Here is a 20,325-nt window from a genome sequence, read left to right as displayed (position 1 = left end):
TGGTATTCATCTTTCCTGTGATATCTGCTAAAGGTACCTAAAATTGATAACTTGTCATGAGGAAACATAGGAATAAACTCTGCACTGTGACCCTGCTGAAATAAGTTGCCTCACTCTTGGATTGCAGCCTTTCATGCTGTCACTCCTTTCATACTGTATTGACACATCTGGATTGTTCAATATTTGGCGATGCTCATTTCACACTTCATCCTGGCACCCATAAAACCAGTGACCTGATATTTCGGGATGCTAAGTAACTGTACTCTCAGCTCTGACAACTTGTTTGTGCACTAAAAGGGCGCTATGTTCTAAAAGAACAAAGTAGCAACTACTGATCCCATCACCTATGTCACTGGAGCCCTTTCCATTCTGGACTGCAACTTGCAAGATGTGAGCAATTTCCTCACAAAGAGGCAAAAGTATAAGACATGTTTGTTTTATAGTCTTTATTTCAGGGTTGAAACAAAATTCCTGCCACAACTCTTGTTTCCTTTTCAGTCTCAATTTCTTGTGGGATTTCCTACCGCTTGTGTCCATCTGCTTGTCAGCAAATGTTTGTTCAGATGTTGAACTGAGGCACAAGTTGTGCAATCTCATTGTCTGAATCCCTGAACATAATTTATATTTTACACAGAGGGAACAGAATAAATTGAGAAAAAGTTGAAATCCGCTCCAAATTTTTGAGAAGCTGAATTTTTAGTCTTTTAGCGATTGATCTATTTCCATTATATCATGATCGCTTTTTGAAATCCTCTGTTAGAATATTTGTGTCAAACACAAAGTCTGCATTTTTTTTATATATAGTTATGGTATGAACTGAGCTTGTGTGACCTGCAAGAATTGAACAATGTAATTAAGTAAATTTTGCTTGTTTTGGCATTGTGCATATGTTTGTACAGCTGTCAAGTAGAGCTTCGTACGGTCACTCGTTCTATGTTGTAAGAATTGGTTACTCCTGCTCTAGGCTTGCCTCTCGGGACTCCTGAGTTAACGTCATCAAGTTACGTGCAAGCCTCTGCACAGCAACCTGGGAGGACCGTCCTGTCGAATTCTGCACAACAGCAGCAACTGCCACCCACACCTCCACAACAACCAATGACCAATCACATGATAACACAGGTGAGTCAGCATTCACGGTCTCTCCCCTTCAAATTGCACTTGATTTATTTAGCTGTGTTGGTGCTGAGTTAGGTATGAATTGTGAATTGGAACATTGTAAGACATTTAGTACAGTGGAGTTTGCTTATTATCATATTTAATCCAAATCCTTTTACTGTCTCTATATAACCAAGTGTTCCAAGAGCAAAAACAGTTTCTGTACATGATCCAAGGAAATGTCCAATAGTTAGCAGAAGTTTACTTCTTTTTGGTCATTTTCGCACCCCCCCCCCACTCAATGTGCCAAAATGGATTCAAATCTGTGACCTTGCCTGTATGTTGTTTTGAGCTGCTTGATTTCAGTTCCACGTTCTCTTGGTATTGGGGTGCCTTAATCAGTCAAGTGAAAAGATCTGTTCAAATCTCTTCACAGTCACTGCTGATGGCAGCTTTTCATTTTTGGTCACAAGTTTTACTTGACACAACAATGACAGCTGATCATCTCCATACGCACACTTCTGTTGTTTCATTTAGGAATCAAAATATTTTGCGAAGACAACAGTACAACTTTCAGTGAAGCCACTTTCATAACATGAGCAAAAATTTAAGAAAAAGCGTTTGTATGGATTTGCCCTATTATAGGAAGTCTGAATGCATAAATTGGATCAGTTTTGGTGTATTTCTCTTTTTTCCTATTTTCTTTTCCAATACCTGTGCTCCTGTATGGTCTCATAAGCAACTGCAGACACTTAGTGCATGGGAAAGCTTGATCATGTATTTGCAGGCTATGTTACCATGGCTGGGTTGGAATGCAGCAACAATGATGAAGCAGACCAGATTGATATTGTCCTCGCCCACTATTGCCAAGCACGTACTTTCCACCATAAGTCATTTTATAGTGATCAGCTAAGGCTGAGCCTTTTTTATTGTCACACCTTTAGCCCACTGTCTCGACACAATGTAGCACCTGGTACTGAACTCAGAAACTCTGCACAGTGTTGGACTTTACCCTGAGGCCTACTGTCCAGTACTACACTAAGGAGGTACTTGACATCTTTTTTTCCCATTAGGGTTTAGATCTGTGGCACATTGAGACCTGGGACTGTGAGATCTAAGCAGACTAGGTTGGTTGTATTTCGCCTGTCCTTGTGGAATAGTTTGCTCGTTCTGTCCAAAAGCATTCAAACTAATTTGGCAGAATGGGAACCACAATATAGCATTAGGAAGGACAAATAAGATTCACAAAGGTTTGGGAGAGAGAGGTCCAAGTAAAAAAAGGAAATCAGGTGTTAGGCGGGATCAGACTAAAAGGTAAAGCAGTGAATTCTGATTTAGATATACAGTGAATTCATAGAAATGCGTAACATATGGTAAATAAAGGTAATGAGCTGCTGGTGCAAATAGCCATGTGAGAAATTAATGTTGCAGTAAGTGAAACCTAGCTCAAGAGCAGGACTGGATATCAAATATTCCTGGAGGCAAGGGGCTCTGGAAAGATAGGAAAGAGGAGTAGCAGTATTAAGAAGAATATTACAGTTTTAGGGAAAGAGTGAGGATGTCTTGGAGGAATCTATTTGCTTAGAGTTAAGAACGAAAAGAGGTATTATTACACAACTGGGTGTATTTCACTGCATGTATTCTGTAAGGAAATTACACAGACACACTAAAAACTACAGAGTTTTAAAGTTTGGGAATTCAGATATTTTAATATTATGGACAGAGAGGGATGAGTGTTTTCTCAAAAAGTGTCCGAAAGAATTTTCTCAGTCTATACCTTTTTGATGGAATCTTTTCAGGACCTGTTTTTGGGAATTGAGGTGAGCCATATATCAGTATTACGAGACGTTGAGTGAGCCATTATCACACTGAAACAAGGTTGAGGTTGGCTATGGAAAAGGATAATAAACGTTGGAGGAGGAGCATTGTGAAAAATGGAATCAAAAACTGACTAGCAAAACTTGTAAGTGAGAAATGTTCTGACGGTCAGAGTGCATTCCCACAAGGAGGAAAGGTAGGGCAACCAACACTAGAGCTTCCTGGATGAAATGAAATGAAATTAAAGAAGGAGAATAGGATGTAGCACAAAAAGGATGCACATGATTGAGTGAGAACTAGGCTGAAAATAGAACAAGCAGGTGAAAATGTAAAGAAGATGCAACAAAGAAGTATGAAAAGAAACTAGCAGCTAAAACAGAAAGCAATCTGAAGGCATGGAGCCAGTATTGACCAAAAAGGATCTCCTCATGAACACAGATGGCATGGTTGAGAGGCTACGTGAGTACTTTGCATCTGTCCTTTCCAAGAAAGATGATGCTGCTGGACTTTGAAGGTGTTCATCATAAGTGAGAGCAATTACAAAGCCCAAAGTCCCATCTGTTTTTCTAATCACTTTCTCCATATGGGCTGCCATCTTCAAAGATTGTACTTGTTGATTTTAGGAGGTTTGCATTCGCAGTTACCCAATGTAGACAGTCAACAATTTGTAGCAATTCTCTGATAGTTTAATGACTTTGTTAAGAAATGGCAGTTTAGATTAGTTAATGAAGGAAATAAAGCATATAACTGTGACACTTGGGAACAGTTCACTGCTACCAAAGGGCAAAACAGGCTGTTTAGTTGTGTTAAAGTTGTGGAGGCAGCATCCCCTCTCTAGCTGAGACGTCATGGAACTCTTCGCTGGTCTTCCTCCTCCTCTTCCTCCTCCTGGTCCATCTTAGAACATAGAACATTACAGCGCAGTACAGGCCCTTCAGCCCTCGATGTTGCACTGACCTGTGGAACCAATCTGAAGCCCAACTATCCTACACTATTCCATTATCATCCATGTGTTTATCCATTGGCCATTTAAATGCCCTTAAAGTTGGCGAGTCTACTGCTGTTGCAGGCAGTGCATTCCACGCTCCTACTATCTCTTGAGTAAAGAAACTATCTCTGACATCTGTCCTATATCTATCACCCCTCAATTTAAAGCTATGTCCCCGCTTGCTAGCCCTTGCCATCGAAGGAAAAAGGCTCTCACTGTCCACCCTATCTAATCCCCTGATTACCCTTTATATCTCAATTAATTCACCTCTCGACCCTTTTCTCTCTAACGAAAACAGCCTCAAGTCCTTTGGCCTTTCCTCATAAGCCCTTCCCTCCACACCAGGTAGAATCCTAGTAGATTTCCTCTGAAACCTTTCCAAAGCTTCCACATCCTTCCTATAATGCGGTGACCAGAACTGTACACAATACTCCAAGTGTGGCTACACCAGAGTTTTGTACAGCTGCAGTATGACCTCATGGCTCCGAAACTCAATCCCTCTACCAATAATAGCTAACACACCATATGCCTTCTTAACAACCCTATCAACATGAGTGGCAACTTTCAGGTATCTATGTACATGCACACCGAGATCTCTATGCTCATCCACACTACCAAGAACCTTAACATTAGCCAGCACTCTCTATTCCTGTTGCTCCTTCCAAAGTGAATCACCTCACACTTTTCCGCATTAACCTCCCTTTGCCACCTCTCCTCAGCCCAGCTCTGCAGCTAATCTATGTCCCTCTGTAACCTGCAACATTTTTTGGCACTGTCCACAATTCCACTGACCTTCGTGTCATCTGCAAATTTGCGCCCTGGACCCTTCCAGGTCATTTATAAAAATGACAAACAGCAGTGGGCCCCAAAACAGATCCTTGCGGTACACCACTAGTAACTGAACTCCAGGATGAACATTTCCCATCAACCACCACCCTCTATCTTCTTTCAGCTAGCCAATTTCTGACCCAAACCGCTAAATCACCCTCAATCCCATGCCTATTTTGTGCAATAGCCTACTGTGGGGAACCTTATCAAACGCCTTACTGAAATCCATATACACCACATCAACCGCTTTACCCTCATCCACCTGTTTGGTCAGCATCTCAAAGATTTCAATCCTTCACAAAACTGTGTTGACTATCCCTTATTAAATTATTCCTTTCGAGATGATTATAAATCGAATCTCTTATAACCTTTTCCAACACTTTACCCACAACTGAAGTAAGGCTCACTGGTCTATAATTCCCAGGGCTGTCTCTACTCCCTTTCTTGAACAAGGGGACAACATTTGCTATCCTCCAGCCTTCCTGCATTATTCCTGTAGTCAATGACAACATAAAGATCAAAGCCAAAGGCTTTGCAATTTCCTCCCTGGCTTCTCCGAGAATCCTGGGATAAATCCCATCCAGTCCAGGGGACTTATCTGTTTTCACACTTTTCAGAATTGCTAACACTACCTCCTTGTGAACCTCAATCCCATCTAGTCTAATAGCCTGTATCTCAGTATTCTCCTCGACATTGTCTTTTTCCAGTGTAAATACGAACGAAAAATATTCATTTAGCACTTCCCCTATCTCCTTGGACTCCACGCACAACTTCCCACTATTATCCTTGATTGGCCCTAATCTTTCTCTCGTCATTCTTTTATTCCTGATATACCTATAGAAAGCTTTAGGGTTTTCCTTGCACCCATCTGCCAACAACTTCACATGTCCCCTCCTGGCTCTTCTTAGCTCTCTCTCTCTAGGTCTTTCCTGGCTAACTTGTAACTCTCAAGCGCCCTAACTAAGCCTTCATGTCTCATCCTAACACGCCTTCTTCTTCCTCTTGACAAGAGATTCAACTTCTTTAGTAAACCACGGCTCCCTCCCTCGATCACTTCCTCCCTGCCTGACAAGTACATACTTATCAAGGACACACCGTAGATGTTCCTTGAATAAGCTCCACATTTCAATTATGCCCATCCCCTGCAGTTTCCTTCACCATCCTATGCATCCTAAATCTTGCCTAATTACATCATAATTGCCTTTTCCCCCAGCTATAACTCTTACCCTGCGGTATATACCTATTCCTTTCTGTCGCTAAAGTAAACATAACCGAATTGTGGTCACTATCACCAAAGTGCTCATCTACCTCCAAATCTAACACCTGGCCAGGTTCATTACCCAGTACCAAGTCCAATGTGGCCTCACCCCTTGTTGGCCTGTCTACATACTGTGTCAGGAAACCCTCCTGCACACATCGGACAAAGACTGACCCATCTAAAGTACGTGAACTATAGTATTTCTAGTCTATATTTGGAAAGTTATGTCCCCCATAACAATAACCCTGTCACTCTCGCTCCTATTCAGAATTATCTTTGCTATCCTTTCCCCTTCATCTCTGGAACTATTCGGAGGCCTATAGAAAACTCACAAAAGGGTGACCTTTCCTTTCCCGTTTCTAACCTCAGCCCATACTACCTCAGTAGATGAGTCCTCAAACATCCTTTCTGTCACCGTAATACTGTCCTTGACTACCAATGCCACACCTCCCCCCACTTTTACCATCTTTTCTGTTCTTACTGAAACATCTAAATCCTGGAACCTGCAAAAATGGCCACAACATCGAAGTCCCAGGTACCAACCCATGCTGCAGGTTCACCCACCTTATTCCTGGACACTGGAACTACAATTTAGGTTCCCATCCCCCTGCTGAATTAGTTTAAACCCTACTCAAGAGCATTAGCAAATTTGCCCCCCCCAGGATATTGGTACCCCTCTGGTTCAGGTGTAAACCATCCTGTTTATAGAGGTCCCACCTACCCCAGAATGAGCCCCAATTATCCAGGCATTCGAAACCCTCCCTCCTGCACCATCCCTGTAGACACAAGTTTAACTCCTCTCTCTCCCTATTCCTTGCCTCATTAGCGTGGTATGGGCTACAAGCCAGAGATAACAACTCCGTTTGTTCTAGTTTTAAGCTTCCACCCTATCTCCCTAAATTTCTGCCTTAAATACCCATCCCTTTCCCTACCTGTGTCATTCGTGCCTATGTGGACCACAACTTGGGGCTGATCCCCCTCCTCGTCAAGGATCCCAAAAACACGATCCGAGAAATCACAAATCCTGGCACCTGGGAGACAACACACCAACTGTGAGTCTCTTTCGTTCCCACAGAACCTCCTATCTGTCCCCCTAACTATGGAGTCCCCAATGATGAATGTTCTGCTGTTCTCCCCCCTTCCTTTCTGAGCAACAGGGACAGACTCTGCGTGAGAGACCTGTACCCATGGCTTACCCCTGGTAAGTCATTTCCAAACCCCCCCCCACCCCAACAGTATCCAAAACAATTTACTTGTTATTGAGGGGAATGGCCACAGGGGATCCCTGCACTGCTTGTCGGTTCCCTTTCCATCCCCTGACGGTAACCCATTTGCCTTTTTCTTGTACCTGAGCTGTGACTACTTCCCTGTAACTCCTCTCAATAGCCCCCTCTGCCTCCCGAATGATCTGAAGTTCATTCAGCTCCAGTTCGTTAACGTGGATTTGGAGGAGCAGGAGTTGTGTGCACTTCCCGCAGACAAAGTCAGCAGGGACCTTAGTGGTGACTCTTACCTCCCACAGCCTACAGGAGTAACATTCAACTGCCCGAACTGTTATTCTAAATACCCAAAGAGACCATAGAAAAATAAAGAATTTTTTAAAAAACTAGTTACCTTCCCAATCTGATGCACAGGACTTGTTTATGGTTAGAGGAGGAGATTGGGTGGGAGACACTACCTCAGCAGCGTTTTGAGTAACGCAACCATCCAAATACAGAAGAACCTCGATTACCTGAACGAGATGGGCGGACGCTGTTTTGTTCGGATAATTGATTATTTGGTTAATTCATTTTCTTTGGGGCTCGGAGTTTTCTGTAAAGTGTGCTCCCCGTTCAGGAGACAAGGCAGCAGCACACAGTGCGTGAGCTCCGCCCCCTGCCCCCCCACCCCCTCTCCTCCCAACCCTAGGAAGCCAGATGGTACACCAACAGTCAGACTGCTGCTGCCTTTGTGGGGTAGGTCTCCAAATAGTGTGCGCACATAGACACACCAACACTGTAACTGTTTGACAGGTTCCACCTTTGCCCTATACAAGACAATATTGGCGAGATAATCTGGGGAAGCATGTTCAAGATACACCCCTGTGTAGAACTCCAGAGAAAGTGTGCGGGAAGAGAGAGAGAGAGAGGTCAGTCATTTGGAGACTGTGCCTGGACTGACCAGGACTGTTCTCGGCAGCAGTGAGCCGAGTTTGTTTTTAATCATTGTACCTGTAAACAAAAGACACGATCAGGGTTGAAAGAACACTTTGACGTAATGTTTCGATCGGGACCTTGAGATCCCCTTCGGATAATCCGATATTCAGATAATCGAGGTTCCTTTGTGTATTGCCTCACTTACTCAGCAGTCCCGTTCAGGAGGTGAGTTTTTTAATCAGTGATTCACCTTCCCGTCAGCCACCTGGTCGACACTCCTGCTCTTCCTGCAGCTGAAACAAAAGAAAGACAACAGGAGAAGACAGCTCTGAGCACCACACACTGACTGCTCGATAAGGGCTCTTATCTAAGAGGACCACCTGATAAGACCTTCTCAGTGAGGACTGCTCCCTATAGGGACCAGCTGATAAGGACTTCTACCTACAAGGTCTGCCTGATAAGGACTGCTCTATCAGGGCCACCCAATGAGAACTCCCTTCTGCCTTAGGCATGTATTGAAATATCTGATGTCCAGGGGTGGGTTGATCAGTTTTCTGAATCCTTTTGGCCAGTTACGGCAGGCAGCTACTCATGACATCAGGAATGAACATTGTCCCCTTGCCTACTTTCATCTGAGGGTTAGTTTACCTTTCTTTCTACGAACAAATACGACTTCTTTTCATAAATAACACACTGATATTAGGGTACACTTGGCATCAGATCAATGTTTGAGACTAGCTTAATGGGGCATCATAGTCTCAGTGCAGCTCATGATTCTCCCCTTTTGTTTTCCTGTGCTAGACATTTGAAACCTTAATTAATACTAAAAAAGCTGTGATATGAAGTTTCATGCTATTCAGTAAATACAAAGAAAATTCAGTTACTAAGGGAAACTAAGTTCCAACAGGTCGCTCTACCCCTGCACATGCACTTGAGAACTTTGCCATTAAAAGTCTATATTGCCTCTCCTTACCACTTCTGCCAAAATGCATCACCTTTCACTTCTCTGGCTGAAAATTCAGCTTTCGGTTGTCTGGCCATTCTGCGAGACTATGTATTGTTGCTGTCCATGAGTATCACTATCTGCAATAGCTTTCAGTTTGTTATCACTGGAAAAGTTTGAAATGTTACTCTAATTCAATATCCAAAACCCCGAGGTCCTAGCACTGTACTGCCCCTTGCCATGCCTGAGCTCCTGCCTTTATTTTCAATCATCCCACTGGGCTCTCTCTGCTCTAACTCTGTACTGCTACAAGTCTTTTACCTTCCCGTTGGTCTCACTGCGTTCTCACTCTGTGCTGCTACCTCACATTGATCTTCCCATTGGCCTCACTGTGCTCTCGCTCTGTGCTACTACCTCACATTGATCTTCCCATTGGTCTCACTGTGCTCTCACTCTGTGCCGCTACCTCACATTGATTTTCCCATTGGCCTCACTGTGCTCTCGCTCTGTGCTACTACCTCACATTGATGTTCCCATTGGCCTCACTGTGCTCTCACTCTGTGCTACTTCCTCACATTGATCTTCCCATTGGCCTCACTGTGCTCTCGCTCTGTGCTACTACCTCACATTGATGTTCCCATTGGCCTCACTGTGCTCTCACTCTGTGTTACTACCTCACATTGATGTTCCCATTGGCCTCACTGTGCTCTCACTCTGTGCTACTACCTCACATTGATCTTCCCATTGGCCTCACTGTGCTCTCGCTCTGTGCTACTACCTCACATTGATGTTCCCATTGGCCTCACTGTGCTCTCACTCTGTGCTACTATCTCACATTGATGTTCCCATTGGTCTCACTGTGCTCTCGCTCTGTGCTACTACCTCACATTGATGTTCCCATTGGCCTCACTGTGCTCTCACTCTGTGCTACTACCTCACATTGATGTTCCCATTGGCCTCACTGTGCTCTCACTCTGTGCTACTACCTCACATTGATGTTCCCATTGGCCTCACTGTGCTCTCACTCTGTGCTACTACCTCACATTGATGTTCCCATTGGCCTCACTGTGCTCTCACTCTGTGCTACTACCTCACATTGATGTTCCCATTGGCCTCACTGTGCTCTCACTCTGTGCTACTATCTCACATTGATGTTCCCATTGGTCTCACTGTGCTCTCGCTCTGTGCTACTACCTCACATTGATGTTCCCATTGGCCTCACTGTGCTCTCACTCTGTGCTACTACCTCACATTGATGTTCCCATTGGCCTCACTGTGCTCTCACTCTGTGCTACTACCTCACATTGATGTTCCCATTGGCCTCACTGTGCTCTCACTCTGTGCTACTACCTCACATTGATGTTCCCATTGGCCTCACTGTGCTCTCACTCTGTGCTACTACCTCACATTGATGTTCCCATTGGCCTCACTGTGCTCTCACTCTGTGCTACTATCTCACATTGATGTTCCCATTGGTCTCACTGTGCTCTCGCTCTGTGCTACTACCTCACATTGATGTTCCCATTGGCCTCACTGTGCTCTCACTCTGTGCTACTACCTCACATTGATGTTCCCATTGGCCTCACTGTGCTCTCACTCTGTGCTACTACCTCACATTGATGTTCCCATTGGCCTCACTGTGCTCTCACTCTGTGCTACTACCTCACATTGATGTTCCCATTGGCCTCACTGTGCTCTCACTCTGTGCTACTACCTCACATTGATGTTCCCATTGGCCTCACTGTGCTCTCACTCTGTGCTACTATCTCACATTGATGTTCCCATTGGTCTCACTGTGCTCTCGCTCTGTGCTACTACCTCACATTGATGTTCCCATTGGCCTCACTGTGCTCTCACTCTGTGCTACTACCTCACATTGATGTTCCCATTGGCCTCACTGTGCTCTCACTCTGTGCTACTACCTCACATTGATGTTCCCATTGGCCTCACTGTGCTCTCACTCTGTGCTACTATCTCACATTGATGTTCCCATTGGTCTCACTGTGCTCTCGCTCTGTGCTGCTACCTCACATTGATCTTCCCATTGGTCTCACTGTGCTCTCGCTCTGTGCTGCTACCTCACATTGATCTTCCCACTGGCCTCACTATGCTCTCGCTCTGTGCTACTACCTCACATTGATCTTCCCATTGGCCTCACTGTGCTCTCGCTCTGTGCTACTAACTCACATTGATCTTCCCATTGGCCTCACTGTGCTCTCGCTCTGTGCTGCTACCTCACATTGATCTTCCCATTGGCCTCACTGTGCTCTCACTCTGTGCTGCTACCTCACATTGATCTTCCCATTGGCCTCACTGTGCTCTCGCTCTGTGCTGCTACCTCACATTGATCTTCCCATTGGCCTCACTGTGCTCTCGCTCTGTGCTGCTACCTCACATTGATCTTCCCATTGGCCTCACTGTGCTCTCGCTCTGTGCTACTACCTCACATTGATCTTCCCATTGGCCTCACTGTGCTCTCACTCTAAGTTTGAATTCAGATGAAGGGGTGTCATACAGGGTCTTGGTGAGACCACACCTGGGTTATTGCCTGCAGTTTTGGCTTCCTGCCTAAGGAAGTATATTATTACCCGAGATTGCAGCAGAGGTTCACCAGGCTGATAGTGGGGAGGACAGCTGCTTTGTCAAGAGAGATTAGTTCGACCAGCCCTATAGTCATGAGAGCTAAAAGGAGAAGAAAGGATATGCTTGAAAGGTATAAAATTCTAACAGCTGGACAGACTGGATGCACAGAAGGAGGTTTCCCCTGGTTGGGGGTAATGTAGTACCAGGGCTAACAGCCTCTGGGTGTAGGATAGGACTAAGATGAGGAAACATTTAAAAACTGAAAGAACTGCAGACGCTGTAAATCAGAGACAAAAATAGAATTTGCTGGAAAAGCTCAGCCAGCCTTGCAGCATCAGTGGAGAGAAATCGGCATTAATGGGTTTAAATTCTTCAAACGCGCTCAAGCTAATTTGCGTTGAACAAACATGCATTATAGCAGAGCCAACTATGTAAAATGATGAGAGACATGGATCGGGTGGATAGTTGGGGTGGAAAGGTTAAATACTGGGGAGCAATACACATGACTGATATGAATCCCTCAACAAACCCATTTGCATCCTAGTGAATTAAGTTTGGCCACTATCTCTCCTACCTGAGGGTAATTTCAAGTTTCTCTCGCAAAGGAATCTGTGGGTTCTTCTTTTAGTGCATAGGCACCAAGGCCCAGGATTCACCTGAAGAGGAGGAGGCAATGCTGGAAGACAGGCCATCTTGACCAGAGCTAAGAATTTACAAAGGTCTTCAGATGCAGATCACTCAAAACCTCTGTTTGTTCATGTTAAGCTGCTGTGACACTGGAGGTAGAATTGTTTTGTCCAGATTGCGCGTAGACTACAACCACTAACTTAATGGGTTTCTCATGCCCTCTTTCATGAGCATTCTGGTTATGCCTGGGCAAGCATACTGAAGTTACCCAAATCTATTCACCATGATGTTGGCAGATTGTACTGTGAGCTGACGGGATATCTCTGGTGGTGACCTTCTTACTTGACATGTAAAATCCATCGCCTAATACTATTATGCCAAGTTTTTGGGCTATGACACCAAGCACAGATGCATTGTTAACCGGTTTACCTGGACAGATCCCTCTTGCCAAAATGGCATTTTTAAAAGTTTTATTTTATTGTCATGTATGTTTTACAGTGAGAAAAACACTGTCATTATGCCCACGAAGCTGGGTTGTTCGTCAAAGGTCTGCACAGTTAGTTACAAGTGAAATTGAAATCAACCACTGTGACTCTTTGGAAAAATCAAAAGCGCTGCAGTAATTCTTGCCTTGGATATGGATGGGTGGGCTGGCACACGACCTTTGGCAACTATCCTTCAGTCAATAGGTGAAAAGTTGCTCCAAACCTTCATGGTACAATGACGCAATTCTCAGACAGTTTCTGCAATGTTTCTGAAAAACAAGAGTGCTTCCTGTCTAAATGGAAGGCCAATGTAAAGCTCAGCCTGTCAAAGTTGTCTCATCATCTATCACTATAGGACAGTTTCCCTGTCAGGAAAGCTTTGTTGTGACTCAGGATTTCTCCCAACCTCTGACTCACTGAATCCTGACTTGCTGGGGAGCTCGTTGGGAAAGAGGAGAAGCACTGTATCATTCTTCATTACTTAAGCATTGTTCACAAAGTAAAGCTAAACTGAATTAGTTTGAGAAAAGCCACAGGCTTAGCACATACATAAACATGCCACCATAGATGGGCAGTGCTATTGTGGCAGTCTATTTGCAAACAAAATAGTCGTGTTTCTGCTCTTCCCATTGTATCTCTCAGTCATAACTGGGGCAAAACTGCCATCCTGTCCGTAGGGTTAGGTACAGTTAAATGACTTATGCAGCCTTTCAAACTGATTATTAATATGGAACCTCCCGAAGGCTGAGAGATTTTGCTTGCACCCAGGAAGGTGTTACTGAGAACTCTCCAATAGCAGATTTTGAGATTATACACCTTTTGGGGCATACCAGTTTTAACATAGAATCAAGCACTTCTCAATCCAGCATCTGCAAATTTGGTATGATTATAAGAAGGCTCCACTGTATTATAAAGTTATCCTTTATTCTTCCTAGCATATCACAGTGAAGGACAGTGGTTCTGAATATAACTTTATGGAATCTGTTGTCTTGGGTGAAAGTGAATACTTAGGACCATTGGACTGCTGGGAACTGAACAAGTCATTTGAATCCAAGTTGTAGGACCTGCTCTTTGTGGACATACACAGCTGGAAATCAAAGATTTTTGGTGCAAAATTGTTGCCAATACTCTAATCGAGAAATGCTGTGTATGTGTATTTGGCTCATTTAATTTACAATCGTTCAATAAATGAATATCCATCTTTATTATGGAGGGGCATAAGATTTTTGCCACTGTTTTGGGGATTACATTACATGCTTCCATTCTTCTTTACTGTGAAAACAACAAATGAATGTCCTTGTTTATTAGCCATTTTACAAAGACCTTTGCAGCACAAGGCTATGGTTCAATTAGCTGGTTGTTTTTGATCGGTACAGACTTGTTGGGCCAAAGAGCCTTTTCCTGTGCTGTTGATCTCTATGCCTATCTATGACAATGCTGAAGTTCTCAAACCTGAAATCACTGAGCAATGTAAAGAGGATTACAGTAACAACAAATACATATTACTGCATTTTAATTTACTCAAAAAGTTGAGCCTTATACTGTAAATGGTATGGGCAGAGTCCTTGTAATGTCCTCTGATGGCTCGTCATTAATTTATTAAGCGTAAGTGAGGACTGCAGCTGCTGGAGATCAGAGTCAAGAGTGTGGTGCTGGGAAAGCACAGCAGGTCAGGCAGCATCCGAGGGGAAGGAGAATCGATGTTTCAGGCATAAGCTTCCTGATGAAGGGCTTATGTCTGAAATATTAATTCTCCTACTTCTCAGATGCTGCCTGACCTGCTGTGCTTTTCCAGCACCACACTCTCAACACTAATCATTAATTGATGTCTAACTGAAAAGTTCTGAATCTCTTTCTGTTTGGACAATTCTGTAAGACTGTAGTGTTGCAGTACTTGATTTCTGCCACAAGAGTTTGCAGTATGATTATACTAATATCTAGTAACAGATGGAACTTATTCTCCATATCTGAAGGAAATTCTCTCATCCTCCAGGGGTTCTAAAACAGAAGCACAAGCCTTTGAGACACTGCCTTTTTCAAGTCCTTGCACCATGCATAGCTTCCAGTTGGCGACCACTTAATCTCTGTGCCTTTGTTGTATTTCTTCTAACATCAGGAGATCTTATTGTTACCTGTCACACTAGAAAACAAAGTTCCATTTCAGTCCTTTTGCTCGCAGTTTAATTTATTTCAGTCAAGCACATTCCCAAGTTGAAAGTTTTTGAGTTTCTTACCTTAGTGAAATGCATTTTGCTCCAGGCATTACTTGCTGTGTCCTGGCTTTTTTTTTGAGTCCTCTGACTTTTGGTTGAGACTGACTTCAGGGTTTAAGATATGTATCGATATCAAATGTTGTAAATCCTTCCCAGTGACGAAGATGCACAGCATCTGTTTTTGCTGTGTTCCATCAACACAGGGTGTAAAGCTTGCAGCAACATTTATATAAGAGTTCACCACTGGACAAATCCAGTGAAACGCAAAACTGGGCTGCAAGAATATTCAAACTTGATTCCTTCAACACCCGGAGATGCCCATGTCTGGTTCTGTGCACCTCCAAACAGACAGAATTTAATGTACGCTGATAACCTCCATTATTACAGGAAAAGCTCATTGGCCAAAAGGCATTCCTCATCTGTGTGGGGAAACAGTTTTATTTTAAACCGGTTTCTGTGGAATATTGTTATAAATTCAAATCTGCATTTCTTGTCCATCTGATTTCCTTGATGTGGTGCTGATTCCTTGAACTGTTGATGCCCACGTAGTAGTGGTACTCCCCAAAGTTTAGCAGGGAATCTCACGATTTTGACCCAGTGGTGGTAGAAGAAAGATGACAGAGGCCTGGGACAGGATAGAATGAGAGTCGGTAGGAAGATTAGAATAATGTTCCCATGGCATCCCTGCCTTCAGTTTTCTGAAATGGAGAGGTTGGAAAAGAGTAAAATGCTGTCACCTTGTTGAATTGGAACAGTGTGTGTTGGAGCCAATGCATATTGCAGTTACAGTGAGGCTGGTAGAATGAATGGGTAATGAGAGCCGACAGAGAGCGAGAGAGACGAACGCACACGCTCATGCATGCCCTCTCTCATACACAAGCTCTTTCTCGTATGCTCACACATACACTCCCACACTCACGCACCCTCTCAGACGTATACCCTTTACACTCTCACACATACACACAGATTCTCTCATTGACACTCATCCCCCCCATACACACACACGCACCCACATTGTGCACACACACAATGGGGTGGGGTGAAGTTATACTTGGAGAATTACATTTCATTTTGCTCAAAAACTGCATGAATCCATGTAAGATTCTATAAATCCCTTAGATTGGAATCAGTCTGAACGTTGGGGCACAGACAGTCTCATACAGGGCACTTCACACCTTCAATACATTATCTGGGCCAACATGGCACCTATTGTTAAAGTTCACTTGAGAATGTAACTTTTAAGTTCTTGCATTTGCATATGAAAGAACTGAAATCAATGTGCCCATTCTAAGCGATGAGAGACTTAACAAACAATCCAGGTATTCTTCAATATATAATTTCAGTTACATCTCACTGTAAATCTTTAAATCACAGCCACCTGATGAAGGAGCAGCACTCCAAAATCTCGTGCTTCCAAATAAACCTATTGGACTATAATCTGATGTTGTGTGATTAAAAATGTAGATGCAAGTGAGGATCTGATCCATGAAGATTCTGTGCAGTTCTGGTGAAATGCAAATTGAGTATTGATGAATGGCTGTTGCTTGTTGATACCATCGTGTTGGACTGGGCAGTAATTGATTGGGTTAAATTTCCCCTTTTGTTGTGGATAGAATGAACCAGAGCAATCATCCACATTGTTAGGTAGATGCTAGAGTAAGCACTGTACTGGAACATCTTGAATAGAAATAGCCACCTCTCCTGCATGGGTTTGTATTGATTCAGGCACCAATCTACCTTGATTCCAGACTTGAAACTCAGCAGGAGAAATAGTGCTGTTTTTCCCATTGACTCCAGTGTGTGCTGTCTTTGACCCACTGATCTATAATAGCATCTTTCTGTTCTGATGCGGCTGCCTCGTTAAGTTTTCTGATCAAGTTGTCCAAAGCCAGTAGCTTTCATGATTTTTGAAGTTAATTTCCCATTTCTCAGGGGAATACAGAGGAAAATTTTACCCATGTGGGGCTCCATGTAAGAAGCTCTGGACCATGCAATTTCTTTGCTCCAAAGAGCATATTTCTGTGAGGAGGATGCTTAGAAGCTGCAGGGTGACTTGGACAGGTTGGCTGAGTGGGCAAATACTTGGGAAATGCGCTATAACTTGGGGCGGCACGGTGGCTCAGTGGTTAGCACTGCTGCCTCACTGCGCCAGGGGCCTGGGTTTGATTCCACCCTCAGGCGACTGTCTGTGTGGAGTTTGCCACATGTCTGCGTGGGTTTCCTCTGGGTGCTCCGGTTTCCTCCCACAGTCCAAAGATGTGCAGATCAGGTGAATTGGCCATGCTAACTTTCCCATGGCATTAGGTGTATTAGTCAGGGGTAAATATAGGGTAGGGTAATGTGTCTGGGTATGTTACTCCTCGGAGGGTCGGTGTGGACTTGTTGAGCTGAATGGCCTGTTTCCACACTATCTGGAACCTAATCCAGTCTAATAATGTAGATAAATGCGAGGTTATCCACTTTGATTGCAAAAACAGGAAGGCAGATTATTATCTAAATGGTGGCAGTTTTGGAAAAGGTGAGATGCAACAAGACCTGGGTGTCATGGGGGAACAGTCATTGAACGTTGGCATGCAGGTATTGCAGGTAGTGTGGAAAGCTAATGGCGTGCTGGTCTTCATAGTGAGAGGATTTGAGCATCGGAGTAGGGATGTCTTGCTGCAGTTATACAGGGCCTTGGTGAGGCCAATTCTTGAGTATTGTGTGCACTTTTGGTCTCTTAGTCTGAGGAAGGATATTCTTGCTATTCAGGGAGTCCAGCGAAGATTCACCAGACTGATTCCTGGGATGGAAGGACTGACAGATGAGGAAAGACTGGATAGACTGGGCTTGTACTTGGTGGAATTTAGAAGAATGAAGAGGGGTCTCACAGAAACATATAAAATCCTGATGGGACTGGACAGGCTAGATGCAGGAAAAATGTTCCCAATGTTGGGAAAGTCCAGAACTAGGGGTCACAGTGGAAGATGCAAGGAGTAAGGCATTCAGGACTGAGATGAAGAAGACTTCCTTCACTCAGAACTGTGAACCTGTGGAATTCTCTCCCACAGAAAGCAGTTGGGGCCAGTTTGTTAGGTATGTTCAAGGGGGAGCTGGATGTGGCCCTTGTGGTTACAAGAGATCAAGCAGTATGGGGACAAAGCAGGAGTGGGATACTGAGACTGCATGATCAGCCATGATCATATTGAATGGTGGGGCAGGTTTGAAGGGCTGAATGGCCAACTGCTGCACCTATTTTCTATGTTTCTTTGATCCCTACTCATTCAAAACCCCAATGGGTAGGCTTATTCATTCTTGTTCTCCATCAGGTATACATATCTGTAAGTCAGGTCATGACAGATCTTCAGTTGTTGTCACCAATGTAACACATATGCCCAAAAGGGGATAAGCTAGGTAACGGTAACTCAACCAGTCTAGCATAATTTGTGACTAGGTTGCTTTAGATTACAAAACAAAATAAAACTGCTCCTCACCTAGAAAGCTGTAGGTTAATTAAGGCAGCCAGCCCTTTAATTAAAATGGATTTGTTAAAAGGCGGTGTGTACCAGACAAATTTAATAGAGTCCTTGGAGAAAATCATGAGGTACAGAGTCAAAAGAATTGTGTATATGGATTTCCAAAGGAAGCAGAGAACAAGGTCAGACTGATAAATTAAACTGCATTTATTTCAATGCAAGGGGCCGAACGGGGAAGGCAGATGAACTCAGGGCATGGTTAAGAACATGGGACTAGGATATCATAGCAATTACAGAAACATGCCTCAGGCTTAGATAGGACTGGCAGCTTAATGTTCCAGGATACAAATATTACAGGAAGGACAGAAAGGGAGGCAAGAGAGATGGGGGAGTGGTGTTTTTGATCAGGGATAGTATTACAGCTGTACTGAGGGAGGATATTCCCGGAAATATATCCAGGGAAGTTATTTGGGTGGAACTGAGAAATAAGAAAGGGACGATCACCTTATTGGGATTGTATTATAGACCCCCCAATAGTAAGAGGGAAATTGAGAAACAAATTTGTAAGGAGATCTCAGCTATCTGTAAGAATAATAGGGTGGTTATGGTAGGGGATTTTAACTTTCCAAACATTGACTGGGACTGCCATAGTGTAAAGGTTTAGATGGAGAGGAATTTGTCTTATACAAGACAATTTTCTGATTCAGTATGTGGATGTACTACTGGAGAAGATGTAAACTTGACCTACTCTTGGGAAATAAGGCAGGGCAGGTGACTGAGGTGTCAGTGGGGGAGCACTTTGGGGCCAGCGATCATATTTCTATTAGATTTAAAATAGTGATGGGAAAGGATAGGGCAGATCTAAAAGTTGAAGTTCTAAATTGGAGAAAGGCCAATTTTGACGGTATTAGGCAAGACCTTTCAAAAGCTGATTGGGGGCAACCATTTGCAGATAAAGGGACGGCTAGAAAATGGGAAGCCTTCAGAAATGAGATAACAAGAGTCCAGAGAAAGTATATTCCTGTTGGGGTGAATGGAAAGGCTGGTAGGTATAGGGAATGCTGGATGACTAAAGAAATTGAGGGTTTGGTTAAGAAAAAGAAGGAAGCATATGTCGGGTATAGACAGGATAGATCGAGTGAATCCTTAGAAAAGTATAAGGGCAGTAGGAGTATACTTAAGAGGGAAATCAGGAGGGCAAAAAGGGGACATGAGATAGCTTTGGCAAATAGAGTTAAGGAGAATCCAAAGGGTTTGTACAAATACTATAAGGACAAAAGGGTAACTAGGGAGAGAATAGGGCCCCTCAAAGATCAGCAAGGCGTCCTTTGTGTGGAGCCTCCGAAAATGGGGTAGATACTAAACGAGTATTTTGCATCAGTATTTACTGTGGAAAAGAACATGGAAGGTATAGAATGTAGGGAAATAGATGGTGACATCTTGAAAAATGTCCATATCACCGAGGAGGGAGTGCTGGATGTCTTGAAATGCAAAAAATTGGATAAATCCCCAGGACCTGATCAGGTGAACCCTAGAGCTCTGTGGGAAGCTAGGGAAGTGATTGCTGAGCCTCTTACTGAGATATTTGTATCATCGATAGTCACAGGTGAGCTGCCGGAAGACTGGAGGTTGGCAAACGTGGTGCCACTGTTTCAGAAGGGTGGTAAGGACAAGCCAGGGAACTATAGACCAGTGAGCCTGACCTCGGTGGTGGGCAAGTTGTTGGAAGGAATCCTGAGGGACAGGATGTACATGTATTTGGTAAGGCAAGGACTGATTAGGGATAGTCAACATGGCTTTGTGTGTGGGAAATCATGTCTCACAAACTTGATTGAGTTTTTTGAAGAAGTAACAAACAGGATTGATGAGGGCAGAGCAGTAGATGTGATCTATGTGG

The 20,325-nt window shown here is 43.7% G+C and overlaps 1 protein-coding gene across 1 annotated transcript in view; it reads left to right on the top strand.

Annotated features, from left to right (window-relative positions):
- Nucleotides 1-20,325, top strand: part of LOC122543373 (R3H domain-containing protein 2) — a 230,714-nt gene that overhangs the window by 188,036 nt on the left and 22,353 nt on the right. The window contains exon 16 of the mRNA XM_043682021.1: nt 965-1,119. Within this exon, the coding sequence (XP_043537956.1) occupies nt 965-1,119 (155 nt within the window). The remainder of the gene's footprint in view (nt 1-964; nt 1,120-20,325) is intronic.

The sequence above is a fragment of the Chiloscyllium plagiosum genome, chromosome 43 (assembly GCF_004010195.1).
Source record: "Chiloscyllium plagiosum isolate BGI_BamShark_2017 chromosome 43, ASM401019v2, whole genome shotgun sequence".
NCBI classification, from domain to species: domain Eukaryota; kingdom Metazoa; phylum Chordata; class Chondrichthyes; order Orectolobiformes; family Hemiscylliidae; genus Chiloscyllium; species Chiloscyllium plagiosum.
This window is presented reverse-complemented; position numbering and strand designations above follow the sequence as displayed.